The sequence below is a fragment of the Meleagris gallopavo genome, chromosome 10, assembly GCF_905368555.1.
Source record: "Meleagris gallopavo chromosome 10, MGAL_WU_HG_1.1, whole genome shotgun sequence".
Lineage (NCBI taxonomy): Eukaryota > Metazoa > Chordata > Aves > Galliformes > Phasianidae > Meleagris > Meleagris gallopavo.
Window position 1 is genome coordinate 13913635 of NC_139413.1, and position 13630 is coordinate 13927264.

At 37.7% G+C, this 13630-nt stretch overlaps 1 protein-coding gene across 3 annotated transcripts in view; it reads left to right on the top strand.

Annotated features, from left to right (window-relative positions):
* Nucleotides 1-13630, top strand: part of TGFBR3 (transforming growth factor beta receptor 3) — a 114727-nt gene that overhangs the window by 57353 nt on the left and 43744 nt on the right. For all 3 annotated transcript variants that reach the window (XM_085231330.1, XM_085231328.1, XM_085231329.1), the window contains exon 4: nucleotides 7733-7870. In XM_085231330.1, coding sequence (XP_085087456.1) covers nucleotides 7733-7870 — 138 coding nt within the window. The remainder of the gene's footprint in view (nucleotides 1-7732; nucleotides 7871-13630) is intronic.

Genomic DNA, 13630 nt, shown 5'->3' on the forward strand with positions numbered 1-13630 from the left:
GGTGAGGTGCATCAGTGCTGCAGTGGTACATTAATGCAGCCATGCAGTTTCTGGTTGTGTGGCCAGTATATATCTAAGTTGATAAAAATGCAGGCAGCAGGAACTTCTGTTTACCTGAAAAGTCTGTGTAGATTTACTCAGAGAACCTCAAACATCTTTAAGGAAAATGGTTCTGAACATAGTGATCTTATATTTTTCAATGTAAGAAGCATTTCTCTTGGAAGAGGAACTGCTTTTACATTTTGTGCTCATAGCATCTCAAACATGTTAGTCCCTCTACCCCTTCTGCTTTTTTTCAAGACATTAGGCAGTGTTAATGCAAAAACACAAGTATAGCTTAGGGATGGGGGAGAGGAGTATGACATCTGACTTACTTTGCAGCTCAGGTGATTCACCAAAGAAGAGCTTAGCTAAGCCATGCATATACACGTAAGTACAGAGCAGAATATTGTCTGGAGAAATGTATCCTTTTCCCAGAGTGTTCTATCTTAACTGTTAAAAATAAAACTTGCAAGTCTGATGTGATACCATTTTGTGACTAGGACAAGTAAGGCAGATACTGTACTCAAGACTTGCAGGAATGGATCTTCTGCCCTTAACCATATATAAAGACAAAAAGAAATTTTCCCACAAGATTTATAAAAGAAGGAATTTCCCCTTGGGATTCATTATACAGTATGTGAACGGTATTGACATCTCCTGACTTATGCAAAGCTGAGCGAGTTGTCATGTTTTTTAGGTCTCAAGTGCTGGGAAGCCTGATGGCTTTGTGGAAGGGCAGATTGCACAAATGGTTTCACTTAATGTTTGGGAGTCAGAGCATCTAGTTTGTGTCGAAGGAGGAAAGGGTGCTGTGTCCCAGCCTTGGAAGGCTGAGCGTGGGCTTTCCATTGCATGGCAGGGCTGATTGCTGGAGGCAGCCCATGCTCTGCAGGTGCTGAAGATGGGGATCACATCTGGAGATGAAATTTGTCTGGCAGAGCAGAGATGTTTGCACACAGACTACTCCATTTGATGCAGCCTGAAGTTTTTGAAACATTAATTTTTCAGGAGATCTCTGATTCTCTAAACCATACAATACCAGAGATATCAAAGACATAAAAACTGATTTGAGATATATGTTCATGGGGAAAGCTGGATTTTGTGCAGTACAGGTAAAGGAAGTTCAAGTAGGGCTGTTAACATGTATGTACAATCCCTACCAAAAGCCCATTAGTACACTGGGTTATAATTTCGAAATTGTTGCAAAAGTAGTGGTGTAAGTATGACTTATTACCCTTTGTGTTCTTGAAATAGCTTTCCTTATATAAACTGTCTTTTCTTTTTTCTGTTATGTTATTCCTGCACTGTTAAAGCAATACCATTTTCTAACGTTAATAGAACTTCAGTAACTGTGCTGCATGTTTGCCAAATTTTTTGTTCCTGGGACAGCTTTGGTCCTAATTTTTGGATTAGTTATGTATTTGCATAAATGATTAACATCTAATATAATGTGATTACATTTGGCAGCTCCTTAATGTTCAGAAAGTTCTGACACTGTATGACCTTTAGTACTTTCTGGATGGGCTTTTCTGAGTCTTTGTTCCTGAAGTTACCAGAACAATTACTTACCCTTCTACTAGTGAGGAGAAGAAGTTACTGGTGTGATACAAGATACAGATGATGTGTTTGCCAGGTGCTGAGCAGTATGTTGATGCCATACAGCATCATAGAGCTACTGTGCTCTAATGTACTCTTCTTACTGTGATGCTTTTTCAAACACCTTGCATTCAAAGGATTCTGATGGTAATTCCTAACAAAGAGTGTGCAGTGACCCCCAAATCACTGGGGTTGTCCTTGTCAAACATTTCGTTCTCTTGCCCCCTCTCTTTGATGGAGTCCAGTATTCTCTTGTGAGTGGTAGGTCAGAAGGGTCAGCAGATTGCACAATAGTATGCTTTTTTTTACTAGGTAGTGTGTGGGACCACATCATCTCTGGCTTAATGCCATGAGCTTCAATGGAATTGTGCCAGAGTGAATCTTTCCCATGATTTTCACAACTGAGCTAAAACTGCTGTTCAGTTGATCTGATTATTTCTGTAGGATGTGGATGAGAAGATTCAGGCAATGCCAATCCATTCACAACCATGCATTTAGGTTAAAATAAACAACCCTGCTCTCTCCTGGCATCGCTGCGTTGCTCACCATGTGGTTGCATGGGGTTCCTGTGTGCTTGCTTTGTGGTAGTGCTGCTTGAGCAGCAGCATCCCTTTACTTCTGGCCTGACGGAGAAGGCATCTTATTGTCTCTCTGGCAAAAGCTGTGGCAAGGGCAAAATTTCCTTCAGCGATAATTCCATATGAACAGTTTGCCTTCCTGGAAAAATCTGCAAACTCTCTCCCAGAAACCGCTGGCTTGGGAAGGCTTTTCATTGCAATCTACTATAGCTGGCTTGGTATCAAATTTGTAACAGCATAGGAGCATAGCAAAAATACCAAGAAATTGATAATACACGTGTTCCAATTGGAACTCTTAGTCCCTGTGTAAAGAGTACAGCTATTCTTTACTTTTGTCTTGAAAATGAAAAAATAAAATGACCTAGAGATCCTTCCCAAAGCAATTGATAAACAATGTTTAGAAATGGCACAGTACCAGCTCTCGCCATTTGAGGTGGGTTCGTGGGTTAATCCTTTACTGCACTCTTTTATAGCAAATGTATTACCACTAAAATTTTTCGAGTGAATTTCAGTACAATGTCTAAACATCTTATAGTGGATAGTATACACTAATATACTATAGATACTAATATATAGTAGATAGTATACACTGTATTATAATGAACTGTAAAGATAAGCTTCTTCATGTGAGCTTTTCTTTCAATTTAGAATAATTTGTCCTATAAATATTATGTTAGACTGAGAGCACTTATAATGGCAGTGATACGTTTTAAAAAAAAATGCTTTTTCTCTTCTTGTCTGCTTAGTACCAATTAACTTCATCTCTGCAGCTGTGCATTAATTTGTCATAAATCCATCTTCAGTGCATCACTAGTAAGTCAGAAACCTGTTTTCATGATCATGATTTGTGAGTTAAAATTCATTTTCCTCTTGTGTTGTATGAAACAGCTGTCCTAGCCTAGGCTGCGTAATTCAATCCAACACAGCATATTTTGTCCTGGTTTATTAGCACAAATTCACGATGGCTGTTTTGGAAAAAGAGCTATGGTTTTATCTTAAGGACTTCATGCTAGAATAGTTAATTCAGCCTCGCAAATCCTTGGCACTTGACTTTCATCTTTTAGAACAAAACACGGACTGTGATTCGATACCTTGAAGTCAGCAAAACAAAATGGTACTTTTTAGCAGCAGTGTTTACTTTGATCAGTTTTCAACTTTTGTGCCCTTGCCTTTCACGTAGTACAGATTGCTTTAGCAGAGTAATGGGGCAGGAGCCCATGGACTGTTTTTGTAGTTGGTTGCTGTGGTGATACTCAGCCATCCATGAAACTGTGATCTCCAGGGAGACAGAGCTGCCACAGCCGCCCCAACCTTGCTGCTATCACATGCATCTGCGGAGACCTTAAAGGAACTTTGCAAACTGTGTCGACAGACGGTAGTGATGAGCTTGAGCCCATGCAAACTGAGCTGGCTAAATAATGCCAGCTTCTGTCCAATAGACATGATGTCTATGAAACGTGTCTTTTTGAAGTGTTTTTTTAGAACAGTTTTCATAAAATATAGTGAAAGATTCATTCTGGAAGAAAGGCAAAGCTGCTCTGGGGCTCATTTCCTAGTCATAGTTGCATCCTTTGTTTGTATGCACATTTTAATGAATTGGTAGGTTTTGTTGTACACATTTTTAGAATAGCCTTAATTAATTTATTTTTTTTTTAACCTATGACCAACTCGTCGTATTCTTCACAAATTAGTCACTTATTTGAAGCAGTGACTTGCATGCAAAAGGGAACTGCGAACAGACCTAAGCCAGGAAGAGCAGCTTTGCTCTGCAAACAGCAAACAGCAAACAGCTCCTGCACCTGAGCCTTCCTGAAATGTGCAGGGGATCATGCTGCTACACACCAGCTCAGTACTCAAATTTGCAAGCAGCAAACACTGTGTTGGACCACAGTGGCTTATTTCCCTGTACTGTTATTATGTTGCTGTCTGCTTGGTTAATGTGCTGTTCATTCACATGTTTTAAAAATAATATGGACAGAGCAGTAGCAGCTGGTTGTTAAATGGACTGGGTGCTTTAGTATACTAAATGGTGCTGGTTTAGTTTTCTCTTGGTATTTTTTGACCAAACTGCTCTTGTAGAGCTGTCTGACAAGCTGAGGTGCGTTGCTGAGAAGCACAAAATGTGTGTATTTTATGAGTTTGTGTCAGCTTACAAGAGTGCATGGAGAATATCTCTATAGATCCATCATTTTGAATAATAATAAGCCTCTGTGGGAGGTTCAGAAAAGTAATGGATTTTACCATTGTGCTTATTAATGGGTTCAGCATTTTGCATGTCTTCTTATGTAGCTGTACGGAGCTGAACGCACTAATTTCCAATGGGGTTTCTGGGCAATGCCTCACATGAATATTTAATAGTGTGAGTTCTGACAGAGAGAATGATAAAAAGGAAGGAAAAACTTCTAGTTTGCTCTTCTGCTATAAATTAGGAACATTTTGTTGGTGGTTTGGAAATATCCAGTACCTTTCTGTTAATGTATGCAGTGTTTAGAAGGTGCTATGAACTGTCTAGACATTTGAAAAAGAATGTGCCCTGAAGAGCTCACAAACTAAGATGAGAAAGGAGAAAAACGTGACTGGGAGAAAGGGAGCATCATGTCTAACTCAGCTGATATATGGGTTCCTAGGTGGAGAGTGGAGGCACTCTAGCAGAAATGACTTGTTTTTTTTCACAGGAGCACTTGATTTGCTTATGAAAAATTAAATTTTGGGTTAACGTCTTATAGCTTTTCTTATGGATCAGCCTGCACTTTTCATGCAGAAATGTAGGAAAAATTCATTGTGGGACTCAAGTTATGCAACAATTCCAGCTAAGGCATTCATAGATATACCACCAGTTCTGAACAACTTTATTTCCTTAGATACCATATCTTCATAGGTAGACACAATCATATATGTATTTTGTGTTATATACATACTTCTAATAGCAACTAGGAAATCAAATAGTAGATCCAGTTGCAAAGATTCTGAATTTCTTTCTAAAGTGGTATGTTTTCTCTTTATGCTCCCTCATGTGACCAAACTAACAGTCGGAAATCTTCATGAAGTCTAAAACATCTGTCTTGTCTGGTAGATGTTGGCTTCAGATAATCCTGTCTGACATCAGTTGAAACAGAGATACTTCTCCATTTTCTAATTACCCATCGGATTTGGCCTAATTATCTCTGAGATGAAGTGTTCAGTGTGTTGTATGTGTTTTTTATAATAGTTTGTTTTTAATAAAGAGATTTTAAATAGCAAGAATTTTGAAAATGTCTATAGGAGCATCTTTCAATTAAATCAGCATTCTAATAAAAACACAAGCAGTGTGCAAACATAAACTGTGTGCCCCAACTAGCCCGTGTCAGGAGATTGTTAATATTTTTCTATTCTTGGTTATTTAGGTACAGAAACCTAAATTATAGCTTACTTTATTAATATTTACATTAGCCTGAGCTAAGTTTGGGATAAGAGGAAGCCAGTTATCATTTGACTGTGAAAACGTGGCTATGGATGCATACAATAAGATTGGAGAAACGCAATATTCACCGCATTTAGTGTAGGAGACTTTTTTGTTGGCAGATTTGAGTTTGTAGAGTTTACAGTCAGATGTACTGTATGCCATTTGGAACTGAAAAAAAATATCAGACTAAAATTTGAACTTGTTTGCCAGATAAGGACTGCAAAAGATAAAACTTGGCTTCTTTGGTAAATTTAGATTACAATATTTGTATTGCTGTTTAAGAAAACTGTATTACATAAGCCCAGAACAAGATAATTATGTTTAATTGTTTAAATAGCTTATTGCTAATTAGTCATGATTACAGCTGAAAAAACAAAAGAATTAATGAAAGCTTTTTACTAGTAGTAAATTTAATAGCAGTTCTAAACTTTTTCCACTTGCAGCTCTTTCTATTTCTAGATGGAGCAACCAAGTGGGAGACTTATAAAAACAAGGAGTTTTATCTTATTTTTTTCAGCTAATCGAATTATTTTTACTTTATAGCCTGATACTTCAAAGCAGTTTTTATAACTAAGATCATGACTGCTTGATATCTGAAGTCTGTGTCATCCTCTGTTACCATTCAGAGTGCTAATGTCCTTCAGTTTCCTAAAAGGAGCTATTTTATTCTTCTGAAGCTGAAAATGGAAAGAAATGCTGTCCTCGGAACACGAAAGTAAACTGTGGTACTTCATGCTTTCTTCTGGAAATGCATAGATACAAATAGGCCACCTGTACAGAGAAATCAACTGCTTAGAGATGTGGCTGCATTTACTTGGGGAATGGGGTTGGTTAGCCTTTCTGCAGTCAGTTGGCATTGCCCAATGTGCACTTGGTCCTGGAAAGAACAAATTATTTCTTCAGAGCAAATGTGTAGGTTCAACCATTTGATTGTAAAATCTCAGTTCTTTTTTCTTTTTTTGAAAACATTTTAAGCAACGATGGACATCTGATACTCAGTTTGGTTTCTAGCTTCTGTCTGGTTACATGAATCTGCATTTACTTTAATAATAAACTGGTATTTACCACTGTGTAAGAGTAATGCAATAAACAATGCATTTAGTTTCTCTAGCAGGAGACAAAACTCATTCTGAATTACCTGTGTGCTCTGTTTTCTGAGCCATCCTGAGTTTTGTGATTGTGTGCATGTTCAAAGAGCTGTGGTTCTTTGTCAGGGAACCCACCTTCAGTCCACTGCTGAGCTGTAATCTTGCCTTCTTGTTGTGTGTGCTATGTGATCTCCCAATGCTTTTTTTCAATAAAGCAGAGTGTATAAATATGCCAAATGCTGACTTTTAGTAAACTTACTACTGACTGTAACAATACTGTGATGTCACTTACGAGTTGTCATATACTAAAACCTGCCAGAACGTTCTCTTTCATGCACTGAATTTTGCCCAGCATTGACAGCAGCACTGACAATGAGTGGGACTGGGCAGGAAGGGCTTCCAGAAAAACAAACTGAATGTTTAAAAAGTCACCTCTTAGTTTTCCTCACATTTTTGATGCTCGCTTCCCTGGATTCACATTCACCATGTACTATTTTTTGTCCATGATGGTAATAAGCATTTTCTTCTGTTTTGTGTTTGTTTAGTTTATTTTGCAGGTTAGAATTGTGCCCTAATAGCATAATTAGACGAGGTTTTGTACTCTAAGCCAGTTTTGTAGGCTACCATCAGAAATTGGAGTTTTCTTTTCTGTTCTTTTTATCTTCTTGTTCTCCAGCTCTCAGCTTAGTGGTTTGACCTTTTGTGTAAGCTATTTTTCATCAGCATTTGCCAAGGTTTTCTTAAACACTTTAGCAGTGCTTTGCAAGCATAGAGCAGAAATGTTAACTATTTCATTCTTTATTTTATCCGTACTCTGTTGACTGACTTTTTTTGGGAAGTAGAGGAGTCCATAATCTCGGTATAGAAGGTCTGAATGCTGGGAGCTGTAAAGTATATAAAAGTGACTTCTGATTCATTGTTTCAAATTCCACTTTTGTTTTGAAACTTGTAATGCAGTACTCGTGCATTTCTTTATTTCTCTGTAGGTCACATTACACTTGACTCCAATTTCATCAGTGCATATTCACCAGAAGCCTCTGGTGTTTCTTCTCAACTCGCCTTTGCCTCTGGTCTGGAAGCTAAAAACGGAAAGACTGGCACCTGGAATCCGCAGAGTTTTCTTTGTAAGTATACATGGTCCTCTGGCCTGCTCTGTATCATAGCTATTTGTCACACAAAGCATAGAGTTAATGGCATTCATTTGGAAAATTTTTCAACATATGTTAAAAAAGGCAAGTTAACAGGAGGTCAAGTTTCAGTGTCAGGCTCTGGGGAACAGTTAGGTGGTAGGGCAAAGCAGTTTGGAAAAAGTACCCAATTACCTGTTATATGAATTCAAGTAAAAGGAACCAAAATTGCTTTTTTTAATAATCTGCATATTGGGTAGTTATTAACAGCAGCAGCAATTCCAGTTCAAGAAGTTGTGAGGTTATAATAGATTGCCTGTTCTGATTAGAAGTTTGATAATACAGTGCAAAAACCCCTCAAAGCAATGGGAAATGTTAGGTTGAATGCCAGTTGTGTGGTCTGTGAACAAACAAAAATTTGTATGTATTGAGTTCAAGATATGTTTGTTTCTAGTGAAGCTTGATCTATTGAAATGACCAAACTAAGCCTAGAATGAAGTCATTTTTATTTCTCAGAAGGACTGGAGTACTGCTTAAAATGTAAGATCCAAATATTACCTAGTATTTGTAAATCATGTCCATACAATTTGCCAGGACATTCAAGTTTGCTATTTGTAGTGAAACAGACAAGTTGTTTGGATTAAATTTTTAATGTGTGACATCATGTCTAATCATGAGTTGTCTTTATTAAAGTTGCAGCTTTTACTATGCTCAACTCTAATTGCAGAACTAAACTTGATTATTTTTAGCTATGTCCTTATAGGGTTCAGTTTTGCTCTTCCAGCATAGCTGACCGTGGTAGGCATTGACTGCTTCTGCACTACCTGATGGGAGGGAACTCCATGGTGTCACTCTGCATCAGCAGGAGAACGTGCTTTGTGCTGCTGCAGTTAGCACACTGGGAAGGGACACTTGTCTCTGTTGACTTGGTGTAATGGTGACTCTATAAAGTTCTCTAGGAGTCCTGTTGTTCACAGGATACCAAAAGTTTTTCTGGGATTGATTTCTTTTTCCTTCTATCAAGTTACAAGAGTAGAAAGACTTTTAGTATTTTGACTTGTGAAGGACTCTATCCTATTCCCAGTGCAATTTGTTACTGGCAGGTGTTTTAAATAAAAAAAATAATATTGTATTTTAAAGGTGTTCTCAATCTCAATTTTTCTCACTAATATTTTAGAGGCTCTTAACTGTTATCTTCTTGTTGACCGTTTGTGGTATGTGCCCTTAACGCAGCCAGCACAGTTCAGATCTGCTCAGAAATTGACTGAAGATGATGATGAACAGCAGTATCATAAGAGTCCTCATTCTTCTTGTGGCCAAAAGAAACAGCACCTTTCACCAGTTAATCAAGATTTAGTCATATTTTCAGTTTAGTTTTGATCTCCTCCTGCGGTTGCTATACCATCACTCCCATTTCAATTCAGCTAATTTGTTTTCAGCCCTCTCTTCTCCTCTCTTCAGCATTTTCCTTCTTCCTTTGCCTTGACTTTGGAATTGAAGAGACTCTGCTGAGAGCCATCAATTTCTGCTCAGCAGACCATGCCAGTGTTCAGACTGTGGCTGTGCTGAACTTGCTTAGCTTGGCTCAGTGGCCTGCAGTAAGGCACGGAAACAATAGGAATGTGCCTAAGGCCTTAGCTGCCAAAACTGTACGATTAGCCAAGTGTTTGCTTCAGAAAAGTGCTTCAATCTCTTCTGACTCAAAACAGACCTGAAAACAAAAACAGTCTTGAAAACTTGAGCAGCAGCACTAATGATTTGTGCCAAAAAAAGACATTATAAGTTAATTTCAATCTCTTATCAGGGACTCATCAACCTTCCTATTCCTCGTATACCAGTTTCTCAGTAGTTATGACTTGTGTTAGTTGGCTGAATAACTTAACCTGTGGTAATAGACTATTGCCCTTCCACAGTTCCACTCTGTTCAAAAAGATATATATGTTGTTTTGTCTATATGTTTCTTTCGAAAACTAAAACAACACAGAATCATGTGGCACAGAAAACTATGGGAAATGGAGAAAAAATCTTGACTTGTGGACAGGTGTCCCACCCCTCAAAGAAATAGATCAGCTCTAGTTTGGCAGCAGAACTGCTTGTCTGTATTAGGCCATGCCACACTGCAGTCACTAGTGCAGCCTCTGACCTGAAGAAGTGATCTGCCTCTTTGCAGAATCAGGGGTTTTTATTTCCAGGTACTTCCAGGTGAGTCATGGAGCAGATGGATATACCTCTTCTACTCTCCCTTCTTCCTTACCAAAGCCCTCAATAAGTTTCAGAGAATTAAGCTTCAGTGTGTAAATCACAGCCTTAACAAGCATGGGATGCAGAATTGGCTTCATTGGCTCATCTTGTTTGAAAATACTTGGCTTATACATGTACTTCTGCAGTTACATCTTGTTCGTTCTCCTTACGTTTACAAGCCAGAAAACAGGGTATTTTGAATCATAAAGGATTTCAAATATAAAAATATGTTTTGATGTCTGTGAATTCTATGCTCAAAACAGGAATGTGTGTCATGCATACCATAGGAGTGTCATAACTATTGTGTCTGTCTCTATGGAAGCCTGAGGCATGATAATCATTGTCTTTCCAGCTTCTCTTTCAGACATTTCATACAATATGTTCATTCACAATTTTATTAATATACTGTATGTAAATTGTGAATTGCAATGTTTTATTGATTGAGCCTAGTTAGTAAGTAAAAATGTTTAATTGGCAACTTCTGGGACTTGTTAGTGGTAAAGAAAACACTCCTGGAGCCAAGTCCTGACTGTTTATTTCTTACAATTACTAACTGTTAAATTTGCCCCTGTATAGCACCATAATAAAGTTTTAAAGTCGTTACAGGGAAGTTATTTGAATAAATAAATACACAAATTATATTAAAAGATCAAAAGCTCTTTCTAAAAAGGGAGGTAACTCTAGGATATGAGCAGATAATAAAACAATCTGTGAAATGCTGTTAGTACCCTTGTACAGGTGGAGAAAATAATGTTTGCTGAGGTTAAACAATATTTCTGTTGTAGCAGAGAGTAGAACTATGACTGTATATTCTTGGTATCCTTGTTAGAAAGATATTCTGCTCCCCTCAGTCTGAATTCATTGTTTGAGTTTCCACTGCAAAGGTTAGTTGAAGAGAACAAAGATAAGTGGTCTCAGATTGCTTGCTGATTATTTTTTAAAATTATTTTATCTCTCTATCTGTATATGTGGAAAAGAATGAAAAGATTTAAAGCTTGTGTCAACATATACTCAGAAGACCAGGAGAGCATACAGTAGTAGTTCTGAGTCAGTCTGGAGTTGACCTTCTTTCCATATAGCTAAAAGCTTGCATTGTTGACTTGGGTCAGGTCCTCCATTAAGCAGATGGTTAAAATGGATGGTGGAGAAAATCTGTCCTCCAGGCACATGCTTAAACTGTAGAAGAAAGTACAAAGTACTTTGTAAATTATTATTTTTTTCCCCAAACAGTGCAATGGATGGAAGCACAGTGATGCTTACAGTACTTTGGAGGAAGGCATCTGGGATGGTTCTTAAGGGATTTCTTTGCTTGTTCATTGTCTTTTTGCTGTTATTGTACTGATTTCTGCATCTGTAAACCAGACAAAACATTAGTGAATAGTCCTAAGAAAAAATGTTGGCATTTCAATCAAAACTAACTTAAGATATCTAAATAATAATTATTTTCCTGATAGGTTCATTTGTTAGTTATATAAATGCAATTCATGAATTCACTTTGAGCTGCCTTGAATTGCATTCAGCTGAGTTACTCACATAGTAATTATCTATATGGAGAGTGAAAAGGAACTACATAATATGGAGAAGGGAGAGCCAGTAAATAGGAGAAGTAAAATAGACATGTTCTGTATTCTCAAGTCAAAAGTGATGCAGTAATGATTATACAAGTGTAATGCTTTGTTTGGTATACATAATATTTCAGTGCTGTGCAAGATAAGGAGGTCAGGTGTGTTTCAATAGCCATATTTTAGTGCACAAGCGTTCTTGTAAACTACAGATAATTCTCTTGTGCTTTGCATACTTTTTTAAGTAAAAGTACTTACATAGAAAATAAATTAGAAAATAGATGCTTTTCCTGAGCTTTGACCCCTGTTGTAGCTGAGTTCTCTCAGGTTACCTGGGAGTAGGCAGAAGGATGGAGAGTGATTATTGAAGCTGTGGGAGTGCCAAAAAGGGCAAATTTCTGCATGAGAGTTACAGAAATTAAGTAGATGGTGACTGTGTGGTACGGCGTTAATGTTGCATCTGGGTTAGATAAGATTATTTTAAAAGACTCTATGTGAGTTATACATATCTTGATGGGTTAAGTTGGTGGTGCCAGGAAAATTACTGTGATTTTAGTACAGCAAGTCCTGAATTTATTCTTCTGATGCTGAAAATCAACATACCTGATTATCATGCTATTTTAATCTGAAAACATCTGAAATGTGTAAGTGCATGAAGTTTGCCTGACCTAAGTCGTTGAAAATCACCACTTTGACTACTGATGTATCTAGTCATATTAGTCTGATTGGATATTCTTACGTTCTTACAAAAATACAATAGCTTGGGGACTGGGCCCTTCCTGTTGGAGAGTTTCTAGGCTGAACCATCAGCCCCTCTAGGAAGAGCAGCATGCAGATGGGAAAATCTACTTAGTTCAGCAAGGGGAATATTTAGCACCTGTGCTAAATACTGCTTTTTCTTCAGTAGGAAGTGATGCCAGAACTGTACCGGAAAGAGGCAGAGGAAGAGAGAGTGCATCTTCACTAGGGATTAGCCTAGTTAGATTACAACAGATCTCAATTTTATGTAAGCTAGACAACACCTGCAGAAAATACTTCTACCTTTGATCCTTTTACAGGCCAATTTTGCAGAAAAACCTGACCAGACTTTTCCCACCACCACACTTTTAAATTTCTGTATAACAAAATAATTTCCTCCCTTCCCCCGAAGTCATTATTTCACTCCTTCCCTAAAAGCAGTTTATTAAGAACATGTCTTGGCAGAAAACCAGAAGGTTTATGAAGCTGCCCAGAAAGAGGGTTTTGCAGATGCTGCTCACTAGTGATTTCTCTCTTCAGATTTGTTAGCTTTCTCAATTGCTTTTATAGCCTCGGAACGTCTTTTATTGGGCACGTGAAACTAATCAGAAATAAATGGAAAAAAATGGACCCCAATCCTTTTTGCTTTCCTGAGAGAAATCACTGTTAGAGTAGATTCCCCGCCTCCTCCTCCCCTCAGAAGTCTGAATATCTACTTCATAGTATTGCTTATAGTATTTGGTTCAGGATGTGGTGCTTCAGCTCTTTCTCTGAGTTAGTTATTCAGGTAATTGGCTGAATAAGAGTTATGGATGCAAAAGCACTTAAGAAGTGAATAACCTTACAGGAGGTTGGTAAAACAGAGGAAGCAACAGTAGTAAAAATAAATGCAAAACCAGATCATGTCTTGTTTTGAGATTTGAGGAGAAAAAAAAGAAGCTGTAAAGAAAAATAAGTGATAGATTGAGTTTAATTATTAGTCATTTGTTTATTTCTAAGAAGAAAAGAGGGATGTTCTTATTTTTTCAGCCAATTGCTAGTGTATTTCTTTTACTTCATATGGCTGACATATTTTGGGTCTCTGCCACCAAACCACAAGCTGCTCTATGGCTTGCACTGGGTTTTGGATGACTGACAAAACTGACTGAAAAACAAGTGCTATTTGTTTTCCTGTGCCTAGAATTTAACGGGAAATCAGGAGACTAAGTTTCCAATC